Source organism: Anabrus simplex, chromosome 8 (genome assembly GCF_040414725.1).
Source record: "Anabrus simplex isolate iqAnaSimp1 chromosome 8, ASM4041472v1, whole genome shotgun sequence".
NCBI lineage: Eukaryota > Metazoa > Arthropoda > Insecta > Orthoptera > Tettigoniidae > Anabrus > Anabrus simplex.
This window is the reverse complement of record NC_090272.1, coordinates 141,058,381-141,073,464: the sequence shown is the minus strand read 5'-3', so window position 1 is coordinate 141,073,464 and position 15,084 is coordinate 141,058,381. Positions and strand designations below refer to the sequence as shown.

The window sequence follows — 15,084 nt, the reverse complement described above, 5'->3', positions numbered from 1 at the left end:
GTATGTTCTGCAGAAACGATTAGCATTTCAGTCACCTAGGTTCAGCATGTGTCCTGTTGCCTAGTAGGCACTGGGTCCTCCATGGGCACTGATACTTGTTCCATGCGTGGTGGCATTGACACGTATAAGGCGCGAATGGCATCCTGGGGTATAGCCATCCATGCTGCATTCACCTAGTTCCACAGTTCATCTTTGGTGGTTGGCATTGAGTCACAGCGCCGCACCCGTCATTTCACCATATCCCACACATTTTTTATTGGCAAGAAGTCCAGTGATCGGGCGAGCCAGGGCAACAGTCTGACATCCTGTGACAACAAGAAGGCATGTGTTCGTGCAGCAACATGTGTGTAGGAAGCTAAAGGGTTTATTGTGTCACCTATTCAATACATTATAAATTTTAACACTTAGGAATTTATTATTAAATCCATTTGAGACATGTTTCGCCCTTCATTGAGGGCATCATCAGTCATAGTAACTTCTCAAGGCATAAATCAGGTACCTGGTTAGTAAATAAATTGTAAACATTAAGAACATTACAATGAGAAAGTTACAGTTAAACAAACTTGTTTTTCAGAAAACAATCTCTGCTATTTATTAGCAGAATGTTTTGTTTTGCACTCTTTTGCATCATGTTGTACGTGTCACATAGGCTTTCCACTATCTTTCAAGAATATAGGTTAATAAATATGATACCATAATAAATCTGTCAATAATTCAGTTCAGAGTACACTGGGTTCTTAGCCTGTTGTTATTTGGCAACAGAAATAACATGAAGACTCTTTGTATATAACATCGTCAGTTTATACAATTGGCTTTACATCGCGCCGACTCAGATAGATCTTATGGCAACAATGGGACAGGAAAGGGTTAGGAGTAGGAAGGAAGCAGCCATGGCCTTAATTGAGGTACAGCCCCAGCATTTGCCTGGTCTGAAAATGGGAAACCACGGAAAACCATTTTCAGGGCTGCCGACAGTGGGATTCGAACCTATTGTCTCCCGGATGCAAGCTCACAGCTGTGTGCCCCTAACTGCATGGCCAACTTGCCCAGTAAACTTGAGTTTATTAACCTTTGTTACATCATATATTTGTACTGCATGAGTAACTGTCAGTCAAAACCTGAGACGAGCTAGATGTTCCTCATTCAGCATCTAGATTATCTCATCTTACAGATGGTGCAACTGATGTGCCTGGTCTCAGAACCATTAAGCCTTGCATGAAGTACAAATAAGTTATATGCACCATGTAATATTCCATCATTGAGAAACACTGATATGAGGGTCGTTAATTTTTTAGGAATCTCTATCTACATTTAACAAATTGGAGAAAACAAATAAAATCTTTTGTATTGCATAATTTATGTCTAGAAGCATCTGGGACTTGCTGAACCTTGACCAAAGTCTTGCATAAGAGTACATTTGAATATACTTTGCATCGTCGGTATCATCGTCATCATCATCCACCACCACCAATCCCCCAGATGCTGATTTCAGTGTATTTGATCAATAGATGATGATAATTTATCTGAGGCAGTATAAATGTGGAATGTTTGTGTCATAGGAAATTATTTTTATAAAGCATGATTTTTATTTTTTTAATGTTTATATCTGCAGTTCCATCCCCTCTCAGTATGTATCACCTATCTCCTCGGATGAGCACTATCCACATGAGGGAGAGGTGGTGATTGTTGTTCCACCTCTCAACCCTGCACAGGATGAGGCTGATGCTGAACAGGGAAGCCCTCGAACAACAGAGAGCACCAGTATGTATCATACTTGTCTAAATAGTGAATCTTACTTCTGCTATGTAGTTGTGTCATCCCTTCTGTCATGTGTCTTACTGAAATTTTCCAGATTATCTCTTTAGTTTAGGTATTAGGTCTTTGCATATCAGTCTACATGAGAATTAAGGATGTGTTTATCTTTGTATAAAGTACAGAAAAGAAAGGATTGGTAAATAAACATTTAAAAAGTTTGGTAGAAGAGGAAAGATTTTGAAGGATTTATAGTTTGTTAGTTTTTTGTCCTATGACATTTATGTTTTTACTGAACTAGCATTTTACATTATTTATGATGGATCATAATATTTCTTTTGTTAGAACAACTTGTTAGACAAACAGCTCAAAGGTTTTGTAAGCCAAATTTATGGACAAAGAATTTAAGAGTGTCCAAATTAAAGTGCAGTTGATTTGAAAAGAAGTATGAACTTGGTTAAAGTAAAGCGGTAAAAGCAAATGGGACAGTCAAGGGTGAGAGATCAGAGATAAATGGAAATTAAATATATTGTGTTGGAAGTAGGTATATTCTTCCTTGCAGATTTATTACATTCCAAGAATCTCTAAGAATTGTTATGACATACTGATATCTATTCAAATCATAATTAAAGTGAAATGAAATTATTTGTCATATAATGGCATTAAAGACTTTTAAATTGGAACATTGATCAATCATCATCATCAAAGCCTGTATAATATTTGGTGTTTGTTCCTTTCATCACAAGCTGTGTAAAGAAGATCCTGTTAATTTTTATTTTCAGTAAATAGTAGATCACACTGATGCATTTCTGTGGATTTCTCAATGATTGGACTATCAGAGTACAAAAGAGTTCATCTGACTCATTTACAAGGAAAGGTGGATACTTATAATATGGCAACGGGTGCCTTTCTAGAGAATGAAGGCTGTATAATTTTGGCTACTTCATTATTATGCCTAGAAAGGTATTTGTTCTCTGCTAGAAGTGAACCCCTACCAGTTAGATAGTCTATGATTTCTACTGGTCATTTCCACCCTCTGCTTTAATGTTTTAATTTGCTATGGATGTACTTGTTGCCACAGCATCAAATGTATCTTCACTACCAGTAGAGGAACAGCTCCTCTTTCTAGTTCTGAGCTTTCTCTTTTATCTGATTTATACAGAAAGGTGTTCACAGAAAGAATAAAAGAAGTTAATCACAGTTGCCTAAGTAATAAGAGAAATCGTCTTAGCCAAATATACATTTATGAGGAACTCATCTCTCTTCGAGGTCAAGAGAGCATAGTATTGTATTGTTGGTATTGTTGAAAAAGAGGCACACAATGTCTGCTTCACATTAGCTGCTAATGGAAAACCTTGTCCTAAGGAGAACATTGGAAACTTTTCCTCTGACTGGTGTGAGAAGTACCTGCTTCTGAACAGGAAGATGATCTGTTGAAGACAGGAATTATATATCACAAAGTGGTCACCATCAGAGTCCAAAACATGAACCAAATGGACTTTTAATTTAGACCAATAGGAACAAATGAAAAATGAGTAACTGTACTCATCACAGACATTTACTCTGTCTAAAGCAAACTCTTTTGATGTTGTAAACCATTCAGGATGATTGTATAGTGTGGTGATTAAAATTTACATTCTCCAAGAGACGTAGTACATATCTAATCACCTTACCACACCCATCACCTATTAATCATCTTCCTATAGTCTTACTTTTTGGATGAATGGTCATCTTAGTGATCTACGGTTCAGATAGCTCCGGGTTTAATTCTCACCTGGATCAGGGATTTCAATCTTAAATGGTTAATTGCCTTGGCTCAAGGACTGAGTATTTGTGTTGTTCCTAACATCCCTACAACTTGTATACCTTGCAAAACACTATCCTTCACCACACTATCATTCAGTTTTCTGTACACGGCAGATGCCGCCCAACTTCATCGGAGGATTTGCCTTACAAGGGCTCCACCAGGCTAGCAATAGTAACATCAAATTATTATCCTCCTATTCAGAAACAAATGGTTTTTGCATCAACCAAAGGTAAATTTTTCATCCTTCTCCTACAGTCAAGGCTTTCCATTAGTAGCTAATGTAGCTTGCTCGAACTAAACATTGTGTAGCACTTTCAGCGATGTTAGCAACATTGTGCTTTTCTAAACTAAAAGTTGATATGTTCCTCATTAGCCATCTCGACATTAAAATGATATTTGAAGAGAGAGCTATTCTTGTTACCTTCCTCCAGTTGCTCATTTACATCCAGAGACTATTGTTAAAATTGAGAAACATCCCCACAGCATCAGTTGCAGGAAAAAGGCTTGTATTCAAACAAAGTCAGGCTTTTAGTACTATTAAATCAATAGAAATATTTCTGGTTCTTGGTCAACCTATTTCTCAAATAGGCATTTATTAGAGCCTTTATTGTGGATGTAAAGGAGGTTGGGTTAAGTTGCTTAATTGACAACTAGATTTCAAAACCCAATAAATACCGAAATTTACGCAAATAATACCCGCAAATTATTTTTTAAAAATTGAGGCACAAAATTGGGGTGCGGGTTTTATTTGCGTCAGTGTTGGCATATTTTTTTCAAATCAGCCTTCCTAAAGTTAGGGTGCGGGGATTATTCGGTAGCGGGGATTATTCGCGTAAATACGGTATATCAGTAAATTGACCAGCCCAATAATTCTTGAGAACTGCTAATTAATTGAATGTTGAAATAAATATCTGTCATTATTTTAAACATATATATAAACTGTACAAATTGACATTCTGAAGAATACTGTATGATAGATATTTAAAATCTGAAATATAATCGACTCCTTTTGGCCAAGAGAGCCAAACAATATGTTTGACAAGGAATATTCATTAAGTGCCTGGCAGGTATTTATTTCATCTTGTGTAAATAGGCATAAATCATCCACTAGATGGCAGTAACGCAAGTTTCAGCTACCCATACTGACTCATTCACTACAGATAAGCAGAGGTAATCCATGAGTTCAGCAGCATACTGTTGTGGCATTGCATTTGAACCCTTTTTGGTCTGACTCCAAAGTAGTTGTTTACATTTGTGAGTGTATATTGTGTTTGATTAGTAATTAGTGAATTCTGGAGCTTGTGCATTTTTGTTTGTATTTTGTGCAATGAGAAAATGAAAAAATGAAAAAAGGTGTTTGAAGTTTTACACCAGGTTGAATGACCATCTTTATCACATGAGGAGGAAAGAGAAATTGCAAACACTATTTTCAGTTTGATCAAGAAACTTGAAGATCCCATTATCACTGAAATCCTGGAGGATGAAGAACTGGTGCAAATGTCTTCCAAGGAAACTAATGATGTTGAGCCTGTTCATGAGCCTCTGAATGACGATATACCTGAAGACTATGTTCCTTTTGATTATGTCAAGATGGTAATTGAAGCTAGAAAAACAAACGATGGTCATTGAAAACAATCATGTATCACTTCAGGAGGATCAAGGACAGCAGCTTTCCATCTCATTATCGGAAAAATGACAAGGAACAAAACGTGTGAAACTCCAGGTCATATTGGAGTACATGTGGTCTAATTTTTAAAATTGTGCATTATATTTATAAAAGGAGGTGGATGTGCACAAAAGCTATAGTGCTTAGATTGACTGATTTCACAGCTTGATTGACCTAGTTTTGGAATTTCAAGGCATTTTACAAGACCGTTAGTCACAAATTATGCACTTTGTAACTCACAGACATGATCACCTGCACGAAGAGCTTGGGAATTCTGCAATTCCATCTGGTATTGAATTCTCTGACAAGATCAATCCTAATTATTCATCAGCTGAAATTCTGAATATCAACTAATATTTAATTATGAAATTCACAGACAGCACACTATCTAGCACAAGTGAAAGAGATACAATTGATGGAGTGAAATCAGCATCTGAAATATCATATTCGTATATAATTCAACCCATTGTATCCATGGAATGAAAACTTCTCTCTCCACTTCTTATTGTCTTAGGTAAACCAGCTGCTACATTTGTTCCCTTTGTGTAACAGAATATAATTCAACACCTCTTAACGACTTGTTCAAGATAAGAGTATTCTTGAACAATGGTAGGATAACTGTCTCTCTTCCAATGTTGGAGCAAAATCTGTTTGTAATTCTAGATAAACACATTACTCTGGTGTAACTGGTGTAACTTCGCATGTTCAGCCTTTGATATATACATTTTTCGTCAATGGAAGAAGATTGCCAACTGTTTTTGTGAGCGCGTTTTACTTGACAACATTAATATTGACCTCCAAAGCTGTAATGCTATCATCAACATTCATGCATTTATCCATAATCATGATGAACCATTAGAAGTTGTTTCAAAATTTAAGTACTTGGGTGTTACCCTCCAAAGAACACTAACATCATTCAGAATACATGTGCAAGAAAGAGCAGCTGCTATAATAAAAGCAACATACAGCATCAAGCATCTTCATCAACTTTCAACTAAAACTGGAATGACCCTTTTCCAAACTGGAATAATGCCAATACTTACTTATGGACTTAGCATGGTAAGGGATACTCTTACAGTTAGAAAACTATTAACACTAGAAAAAATTAAGGTCTGCCTTATGAGAAGAGTGTTGGGAGTAGGAATAACAGCACCATCAAGACTGACTTACGTTATGTTATGATTAAAGACAACTTTTTCATAGAAGATATGAGGTTACAGTTGCATCTTTCAAATACAAAGGCATATGAAAGAAAACTCTCAAATATTACTTGAGAAAAGGAACACCATTTGGAGCGAGTTTTATATAACAGATGCCATACTGACAGGTGACTGGAGATAGGCCAACTATAAACTGAGACATGTCATCACTTGATTTGCAGTACATGGCTTTCACCATAACAAAATATTTCACTACCCAAGTGAGGACTGTGTATGTGAACTGTGTAATAATTAATGTTCCTAATATAATGCCAATATGTTGCAAAACAAAACTAAAATCACTAAAAAAACTATGTAGTGATTAACTATAACCACATTCTCTTATTGTATTTATATATGAATGTTTCCTCTAGCCATTTTGCTGCAATAAACATTCATTCATAATCAGTTCAGTGCCCCCATATTTAGTGATAAAGCATTCCTGGAAGAAAGCTACATTCTCAGCCTTTGATGCTCCTGACAATGATATCTGCTTCACTGAAGATACGAGTTACTCAACTCCCAGCTGCACCAGTGCATCATCCATCCACGGTGCTTATTATTATTTACATTTGTGCTTAACAGATTTCTACATCAAGACCCACAAACATGCAAGGACAGCTGAAATTAGCAGAATAATAATTTATTTATAACTGAATTTCCTGTCGTATTCATTATTATGCCAATATCTATCTAGGCTCAGAAACATCTATAATTACCACCATGGCCAGCTAAAATTGATACAATAAAGCAATGATTACAGCTTAACTTTCCTTTGTATTTGGTTTTAAACCATAACCAGACAGGCACTATGCAAATATTCCTTGTGAGAAAGTCATCACACTGACCCTGTGATACTCCAATATCTACAGGCCATCTGGCCTTTAGTTTCGATAGGTCAAGGCCCTTAATGTTTTTGTTTGGGCTAAGTTTTATAGGCTTCTCTTTTAAAATTACAGTTCTAGTCTAATTTTTCTTTTGTTTTCTGTGACATTTTGAAATAGCAGTCATTTCCCATTTTTTATCACTTCATTTTCTTCTTTCTAAATATATTCTACTTAATTGGTACGTGTTTACTGAAACTAAACTTCAATTAAAAAGTAAAATAAAATAAAATATAACTTATGCTAAATTCTTAATTGAGTTTTGCTTGAAAAACAAACTGAATATTTGATGGATGGGAAGAATTGTGACAATATTATAACAATGATTTTTTTTCTTAATATGCTTCATTCTGTACTGAATATGTTGATTAGAGAGAAACATTGTTTTGAGAATATATAATTGTAGACAGTTCTCTGTTTTATAAATTGATATCCTGATTTTCTTATTTATCATTTCCATTTCATGGTTTAGTTTTGCTTCTGTAACTGTCTTCTTTTGTACCGGTATTCCTTCTTTTGCTTATTATTTGAACTTCTTATGAGGTATCTTTTAGTATCTTTTTTTTATTTATTCCTTGGCACCTAAAAATTGCAATTTTTCACAGCTTCCTATGACGATTGCTCATCTTCAACATCACTCTGACCTGCCAACTAATGTTGACTGGCTTCAACAGTTTATCTTATTGTGAGTCGCTTATCTCTTGCAGTGGAGATTTTTTTTTTACTCTGCTCCTTGATGTGTGTGTAAATGTGAAGCATCTCATCTTTGCACATTTGTGTTTATTGGAAATTTGTACTTGCACAAGATATTTCACTTCATCCAGAGGTTATTTGTGGTCAGTATAGACACATCAATATTTTAAGGCATTTTTTCTTGGTGGTGTTATTAGTTATATAAATTATTCAGTAAGAAATATATTGAAAAATATATCTATGACTTATCATAGTAGTTCATACCTTACGGAACAGATTATACTTTGAAATATGGATCTAACACTTGACTGCTTACTTGATTTTAATAAGTGGTGGTACAAGTTTCTAGAAGGTTATGTATTTGTTATTTATACATATGTTTTGCATTATTTATGTTTACTTCTTTATTGTAGGGATAGACTGATGCCAATGAAAAATATTTACTCATGTATCAACTATAAAAGAAAATCATTGACAATCCAAATAAGACTGTAAAACTGAGTGGCAACTGTATACAATAGTACCCCGTGACAAGTTACATGAGTTGTGAGATCGATCAATCAATCAATCAATGACCACTGATCTGCATTTCGATCTGTCATACACATGGTAAATTCTGTATTGGTTGTTTCCCTAGTAAAGTAGAATCTTGCTAACTTGACTCCCGATAATCTCGACATTCCGTGTAACTCGAAAATTGACAGGCAATAATTTTTCTCCTATTTTTAATCACTAAATGATTTCCACTGGTCAATATATAAGGGCCATGTTCCCCCCTCTTAACATGACTGGTGTGTCAGCTAATGGAAAAAGAAATTTTAGAAATCATTGAAGACGAGATACAGACATAAATTTCTTTAGTCGTGGAGGAAGGGTGTATGTCAGTAAACTACAGAGCATATACATGTTTGACGTTGTGGCGTGGCTATCTGAATCTTGGAATGAAATTGAGCATACAAGCCTCATTTGTTCAAGAAATATGTTTCAAGAAAGCAGGGCAGAGACAGGAAATGGTTAAATAGTGGACTTACTGAAGAAAATTCTAGGCTGCAAAGATGTTACTTGTGGTGGTGTTGGAGAATGAATGGGGCACGATGAAAACTGTGGACTAATGTGGCCTGAGAGGGTGTCCAGTTTTATGGAATAATGGGTGGGTTATTCACAATGAATGAAGATATAAATGAAGATGAATCAAAAAACAAACAAATGGAAGACAACGGAAAAGTTAAAGGACTACAGGCTGCTGAAGGAATGCTCCATTACATGGAGGAGCAACGTGCATCTTCTATGGGCATCTTGTTTCTCCATCACCTACGTGACGAAGCTGCATGAAGACGAAATGAGTGCAAGAGACAGTTAAGCACCATGACATAATTCCTACAAAGAACTAATCATTTCTTCAGTTATGTATGTTTCTCTTTTAATTTTTAACATTATTTTAGGGTATGTCGTACTTTTTGTGTCTTGAATTGTGCTAGAATAAGTTATGAATAACCGTCCGACTCGTTGGCTGAACGGTTAGCGAACTGGCCTTCGGTGCAGAGGGTCCCGGGTTCGATTCCCGGCCGGGTCGGGGATTTTAACCTTAATTGGTTAATTCCAATGGCACGGGGGCTGGGTGTATGTGTTGTCTTCATCATCATTTCATCCCCATCATGACGCGCAGGTCGCCTACGGGTGTCAAATAGAAAGACCTGCACCTGGTGAGCCGAACCCGTCCTGGGATATCCCGGCACTAAAAGCCATACGACATTTCATTTATGAATAACCCAAATTTAGGAAATTATTTGTCTACAAATGTGATGTAGTAATTTGGGGAAATACAGAGAAGGAAGTCCAAGAGAGGCTGAACACCTGGAATGAACATTTGAAAGCACACGGATTAACAATAAATAAATTGAAAACTGTTACTGTGTCTGTCAACAGGCAGAAGAAGAAAGGAAAAATAATGCTGGAAGGTACACAGCTGGAAACAGTAGACCAATGTAAATATCTTGAGTGCATCATTTCAAGTGATAACAGAATACAGCATGAGATTAACAACCACATTCAAAAATCAGCTCAGTTTTACCATCAAGTTTGGAACCTCCTCTGGAACGAACAAGTTCCCTTAAGATCAAAGCAGATTCTATTCCAATCATACTTCACCCCCATAATAACATATGGCCTAGAAACCTGCACAACAACCCAACAAGTGGATAGCAAACTAAAAGCCGCAGAAATGAAGTTCCTACGAACTATGGTACAGAAGACAAAAAGGGACAGGGTAAGGAGTGAAGGAATAAGGGAGAAAGCTGGTGTGTACCCATCCCTGAATGAAAAAGTGACAAGGGCCCATTTGAAATGGTTTGGCCATGTCAAATGAATGGACGATAGAAGGACAGCAAAACAATGGCTACACGCAGTTGTGGCCGGAAAATGACCGGTAGGAAGACCTAGGAAGAGATGGCTGGACCAAGTGAAAGAGGACATAGGAACAAGAGGAGTCAGCTGGGATGTCGTCTTGAGAGAAGAGTGGTACATGGACAGACAGAAGTGGAGAGTGCTCGTAACCCACACCCGGGCAACTGGAGTGGAAAACTGATGATGATGATGATGATTTGTCTACAAATGTCATTCCAAGCCATCTCTCCACTGACAGCTCAGAACATTCCATTTACTTGAGCTATTCGTCTCCTTACTCCCAAGTCTCGTCTTCCCAGCCCAAAGATTGCACCATTTTCATAACACTACTTTTTGTTGGAAGTCACCCAGAACAAATCGTGCTGCTTCCCTTTGGATCTTTTCCAGTGCTTGAATAAAATAATCCCGGTAAGGGTCCCATACACTAGAACCATACTCTAATTGGCATCTTACCCGTGTCGTATAAGCCCTCCTCTTTACATCCTTACTTTTTTTTTTTTTTTTTGCTAGTTGTTTTACGTCGCACCGACACAGATATGTCTTATGGCGACGATGGGACAGGAAGGGATTAGGAGTGAGAAGGAAGCGGCCGTGGCCTTAATTAAGGTACAGCCCCAGCATTTGCCTGGTGTGAAAATGGGAAACCACGGAAAACCATTTTTGGGGCTGCCGATAGTGGGATTCGAACCTACTATATCCCGAATACTGGATACTGGCCGCACTTAAGCGACTGCAGCTATCGAGCTTGGTACATCCTTACTACAATCCGAAAATACCCTCATAGCCATATGAAAAGATCTGTAATGTTTATTTACAGTCCTATTTTTGTGATTACCCCAACGAAGATCTTTCCTGATATTTTTTAACACATACAGTAGGTATTTAGAGTAATCCCCATGAGTTACTGTGACCCCATCAACACAGTAATTAAAACTGAGAAGACAACTTCTCTTGTTGAAACTTACAATCTGACTCTTTACCCCATTTACCAACATACCATTATCTGTTGTCCATCTCAGAACATTGTCAAGGTTGTCTCTTTTGCAGTTACTCACAATCCTGTAACATATTTATTACTCCATACAGCATAGCATCATCCCTGAAAAGCCATATCTGTGATTCCAGTTCTTTACTGATACCTTTGTATATAAGAAGCACAGAAGTCCAGTAATACTGTCATGTGGGACCCCCTCTTAATCATTACTGGATCAGATAATGCTTAATCTGCTGTTTCTTGGAGGGTGAACTTCTTCAACAGTCTACCGTAGCAAAGCACAGAAAAGCCAAAAAGCTGACTAGCATACAACTACTACATCAATCCACCAGCTGTGTGGCATTACTCCCATACAACTACTACAGCAGTTCACTGGCTACCTGGCATGACTCTCTTCCAACTGCTACAGCAGTCCACTGGAGTGAAAAGGTTAATGATGACCAGAAGTCAATTTGAGAATGTAGGCCTTGAATTAAATATCACAAAATAAACATCGATTAATGTAACTAATGGACACCTTGTAGCGGAAGACTTGTCCCTTGTTCAAGATTCCTTTATAAAGTTGATTGGACCAGAGGAAACTATCAAATATTTAAAAGTTACATTCAATGATAGGATCAGATTCAATATTGAAGGCATCATAATCTCCTTTTAAAAGACACTCAAAATTTTTACTTCAACTCTAGTATTATGTACAGACCAGAAACTCAACATCAATATATTTGGTCCAAATTTATTTATCACTTGCAGTTGGCTCCCTTACATCAGCTACTGTCAAATTACCTAGAAGATACTGTTAAAATCATCTGTTGTTCTGTCATGCAAATGCTCTTCCTGCCAGCAGACATTCCAAACTCAAGCTGAAAGTTCAGAGGTTTGGAGCTGATTAAAGCCTCATGGGAACCTATTCTCCAACACTGCAATATTTTCATAGCATTGAAGAGATCTGATAGTACTCACATCAATGCAGTTAGACCTCTAGACTGTGAATTTAAACCTTCATCTAACCACCTTAACATTAGTGTTGGCTACTAAATGCATGATTCAAAGCAGTGTACCGATTCATTCAAGTGTCTGAGTGAATCGATTCACAGGAACGGCAAACTCACGGCACACGATTCAGCTTACTCCCAATCCACAGTACTGAGTGGCGCACTCACTGGACGTTGACGGGGAGCCGAGCTTCCGCTACAGCAAGACAGTGAATCATGGCACATCGAAAGAATCGTGAACGAGTGCGGCTCAGTGAGACACAAGATACACACGGCTCCTTATCGGCTCACTGGACACTGGCGGAGAGCCGAGCTTCCGCTGCAGTGAGACATACAGTGAGCCATGGTACACTGAAAGAATCGTATGCTATAGTGGACTCTCAAGCTCAGCTCATTTGAAAATAATACCCATTTGCATTCACTGTCCTCTTCTTACAGGGAGGTTTAAATAATAGACTGATTTATTTGCGGTGTTGAAAAGGTAGTCAAAACATAATTCTGAAGTAGCTAGTAAGTAGGTAGGCTATTAGGTTGTACTATTTATTAGTTTAATGAATTATAGTATTATAACTTAGTTGACATTTGACAATTAAACTCGACTCTAGCCTGCCCTATGACTATGAGTCATGCTCATGACCACTCAAAAGTACCTGTTTTATATTGGGAAGAACGGCTCAGTATTCTCTCAGTTCATATGTCACATTGTTGCACAAGACTTCAATCATATGTGGACAGATGCAATAACTTAACCAACAGTATGTTGAATCAGAAAACCAGCAGGCTACTGTACATCTCGGGTAGCCTATACAAAATATGACGATTTTAAAAAATCCTCAGCTGATAGAAAAAGACATATTTTCAAAAATGACTGAGTGAGTTGTCCTGCCGTTAGTATTGCGTAGCTATGCGCTTGCATTCAGGGGATGGTGGGTTCGAATCCCACCATTGTCAGCCGTTAAGATGGTTTTCTGTAGTTTCCCCATTTTCACACCAGGAAATACTGGGACTGTACCTTAATTCAGGCCATGGCTGCTACCTTCCTAATCCTAACCTTTCTCACCCTGCGTCGCTGGAAACCTTCGATGTATTATTGAGACTAGCATTTTTTTTTCTATGAAGAACAGATGGCAGCTGCGGGCACTGAATGCTGTTGCTGCTGTCTTACCAGCACATACTACACAGATGCAGTAGGAGCGGTGACTAATGTGCCGTGAATTGGATCACTGTATCGATTCAGTAACGTGAACGGAATCAAATGAATTAAATGTCCCATCACTACTTAACATATCATCTCTAAATGAATTAACAATATCTACAGTGAAGGATTTCTGAAAAGAACTGCAGAGGCATGAGTTTGAAACCTGGAAGAAGAAAGGGAGTGGAATTGTTCACAGAAGTTAGAGAAGGCAACAAATGGATATCCAATAAGAGTGGATTATCTACATCAGAGTTAATCACATGTTTGAAACTGAATACAAATTTTGCTGCATTTATAGCTATCCATGGAAGGTCGCAAGATGGTACCCAGTGCAGAGATGACTGCCTGGTGAGAGAAACCCTTGGACACATTTTGGGACAATGTGGCTGTGGAACGCTTCTTTGAAATTCCTGCCATCATATTGTATGATCTAAGATTGCTGCACCTCTAAAAACTAAAGGTTGGAAGTTGTTGGGAATGCTCTTGTGTTGCTGAGAATGGATGAATCAACAAGGTGACGTTCTAGCCTACAATATCAAAACTAGGCAGGGGTTTGTTATCGATCCAACAATTTGCTTCAGACAAGATGGTGTGGACAATAAAATGAGAACAATTTATAATCCCACCATTCCATACTTCAAGGAGAAATTAAATCGGACTAACATCAAAGTGTTGGGTGTCCTAGTGAAGGCACTGTGAATTATTTCAAAATTCTTTGATGAAGCATATCAGCTTACCCATTAATGTAAGAGGTGAAATTATACTATACTGAAAATATCATGCTAAATTTTGGACCATTGTTTTAGTTTCAGTTAATTGTAGCATAGCTATAAATTGTACATTTATGTATTCTACACCATTCCTTTACATACTTTTGAGTTTATATTATCTTATGTGCCACTTTTGTTGGAAGGCAGTACAGCATTTCCAAATTTAAAAATATGAACATGTACTAAGAAAAATTTCTAGGAAAATTACTACTGACTACTGATACATTTTTAAAAGCTAAATGATGTCAGTGTGAAATAGGATCAACCTGAATGGTACTTCCTGTTCACAATGCTCTGGTGATGTCTGATGAATGAAAATAATAAAGAACCTATGCACAATGAAACTAAGAACAACCCACATATTAGCTGAAGAGTCATTGCATATAATCTGAACATTAGCCAGGCATACAACATATTTTGCACCTCAATAAATTTCTATCCCTTCCACCCTTCCACTTAAGATCAACACAAAGTACTCCTCTGCCATGACTTCCAAGAATGATTGACATTTTCTCAGCAGAAAATATGTTTCATAAAAGCTAATAAAAACTAATCCATCATATTGAACATTTTGCTCAATTACAAATCAAGTGTGAGTTGTCACATATTTTACTGAAGACCAGATACTCTTTGCTGGATAAGGGTTAGCTGTATTTTAATCAATCAATCAATCAATCAATAGGAAAAATACAGGGGAAAAGATCTGTTGGGAGAAGAAGAAATTCA

At 37.2% G+C, this 15,084-nt stretch overlaps 1 protein-coding gene across 1 annotated transcript in view; it reads left to right on the top strand.

Moving 5' to 3' along the window:
- The window catches only part of LOC136879341 (potassium voltage-gated channel subfamily KQT member 1), a 916,827-nt gene that overhangs the window by 876,500 nt on the left and 25,243 nt on the right, over positions 1-15,084 (top strand). The window contains exon 16 of the mRNA XM_067153158.2: positions 1,613-1,776. Coding sequence (XP_067009259.2) covers positions 1,613-1,776 — 164 coding nt within the window. The remainder of the gene's footprint in view (positions 1-1,612; positions 1,777-15,084) is intronic.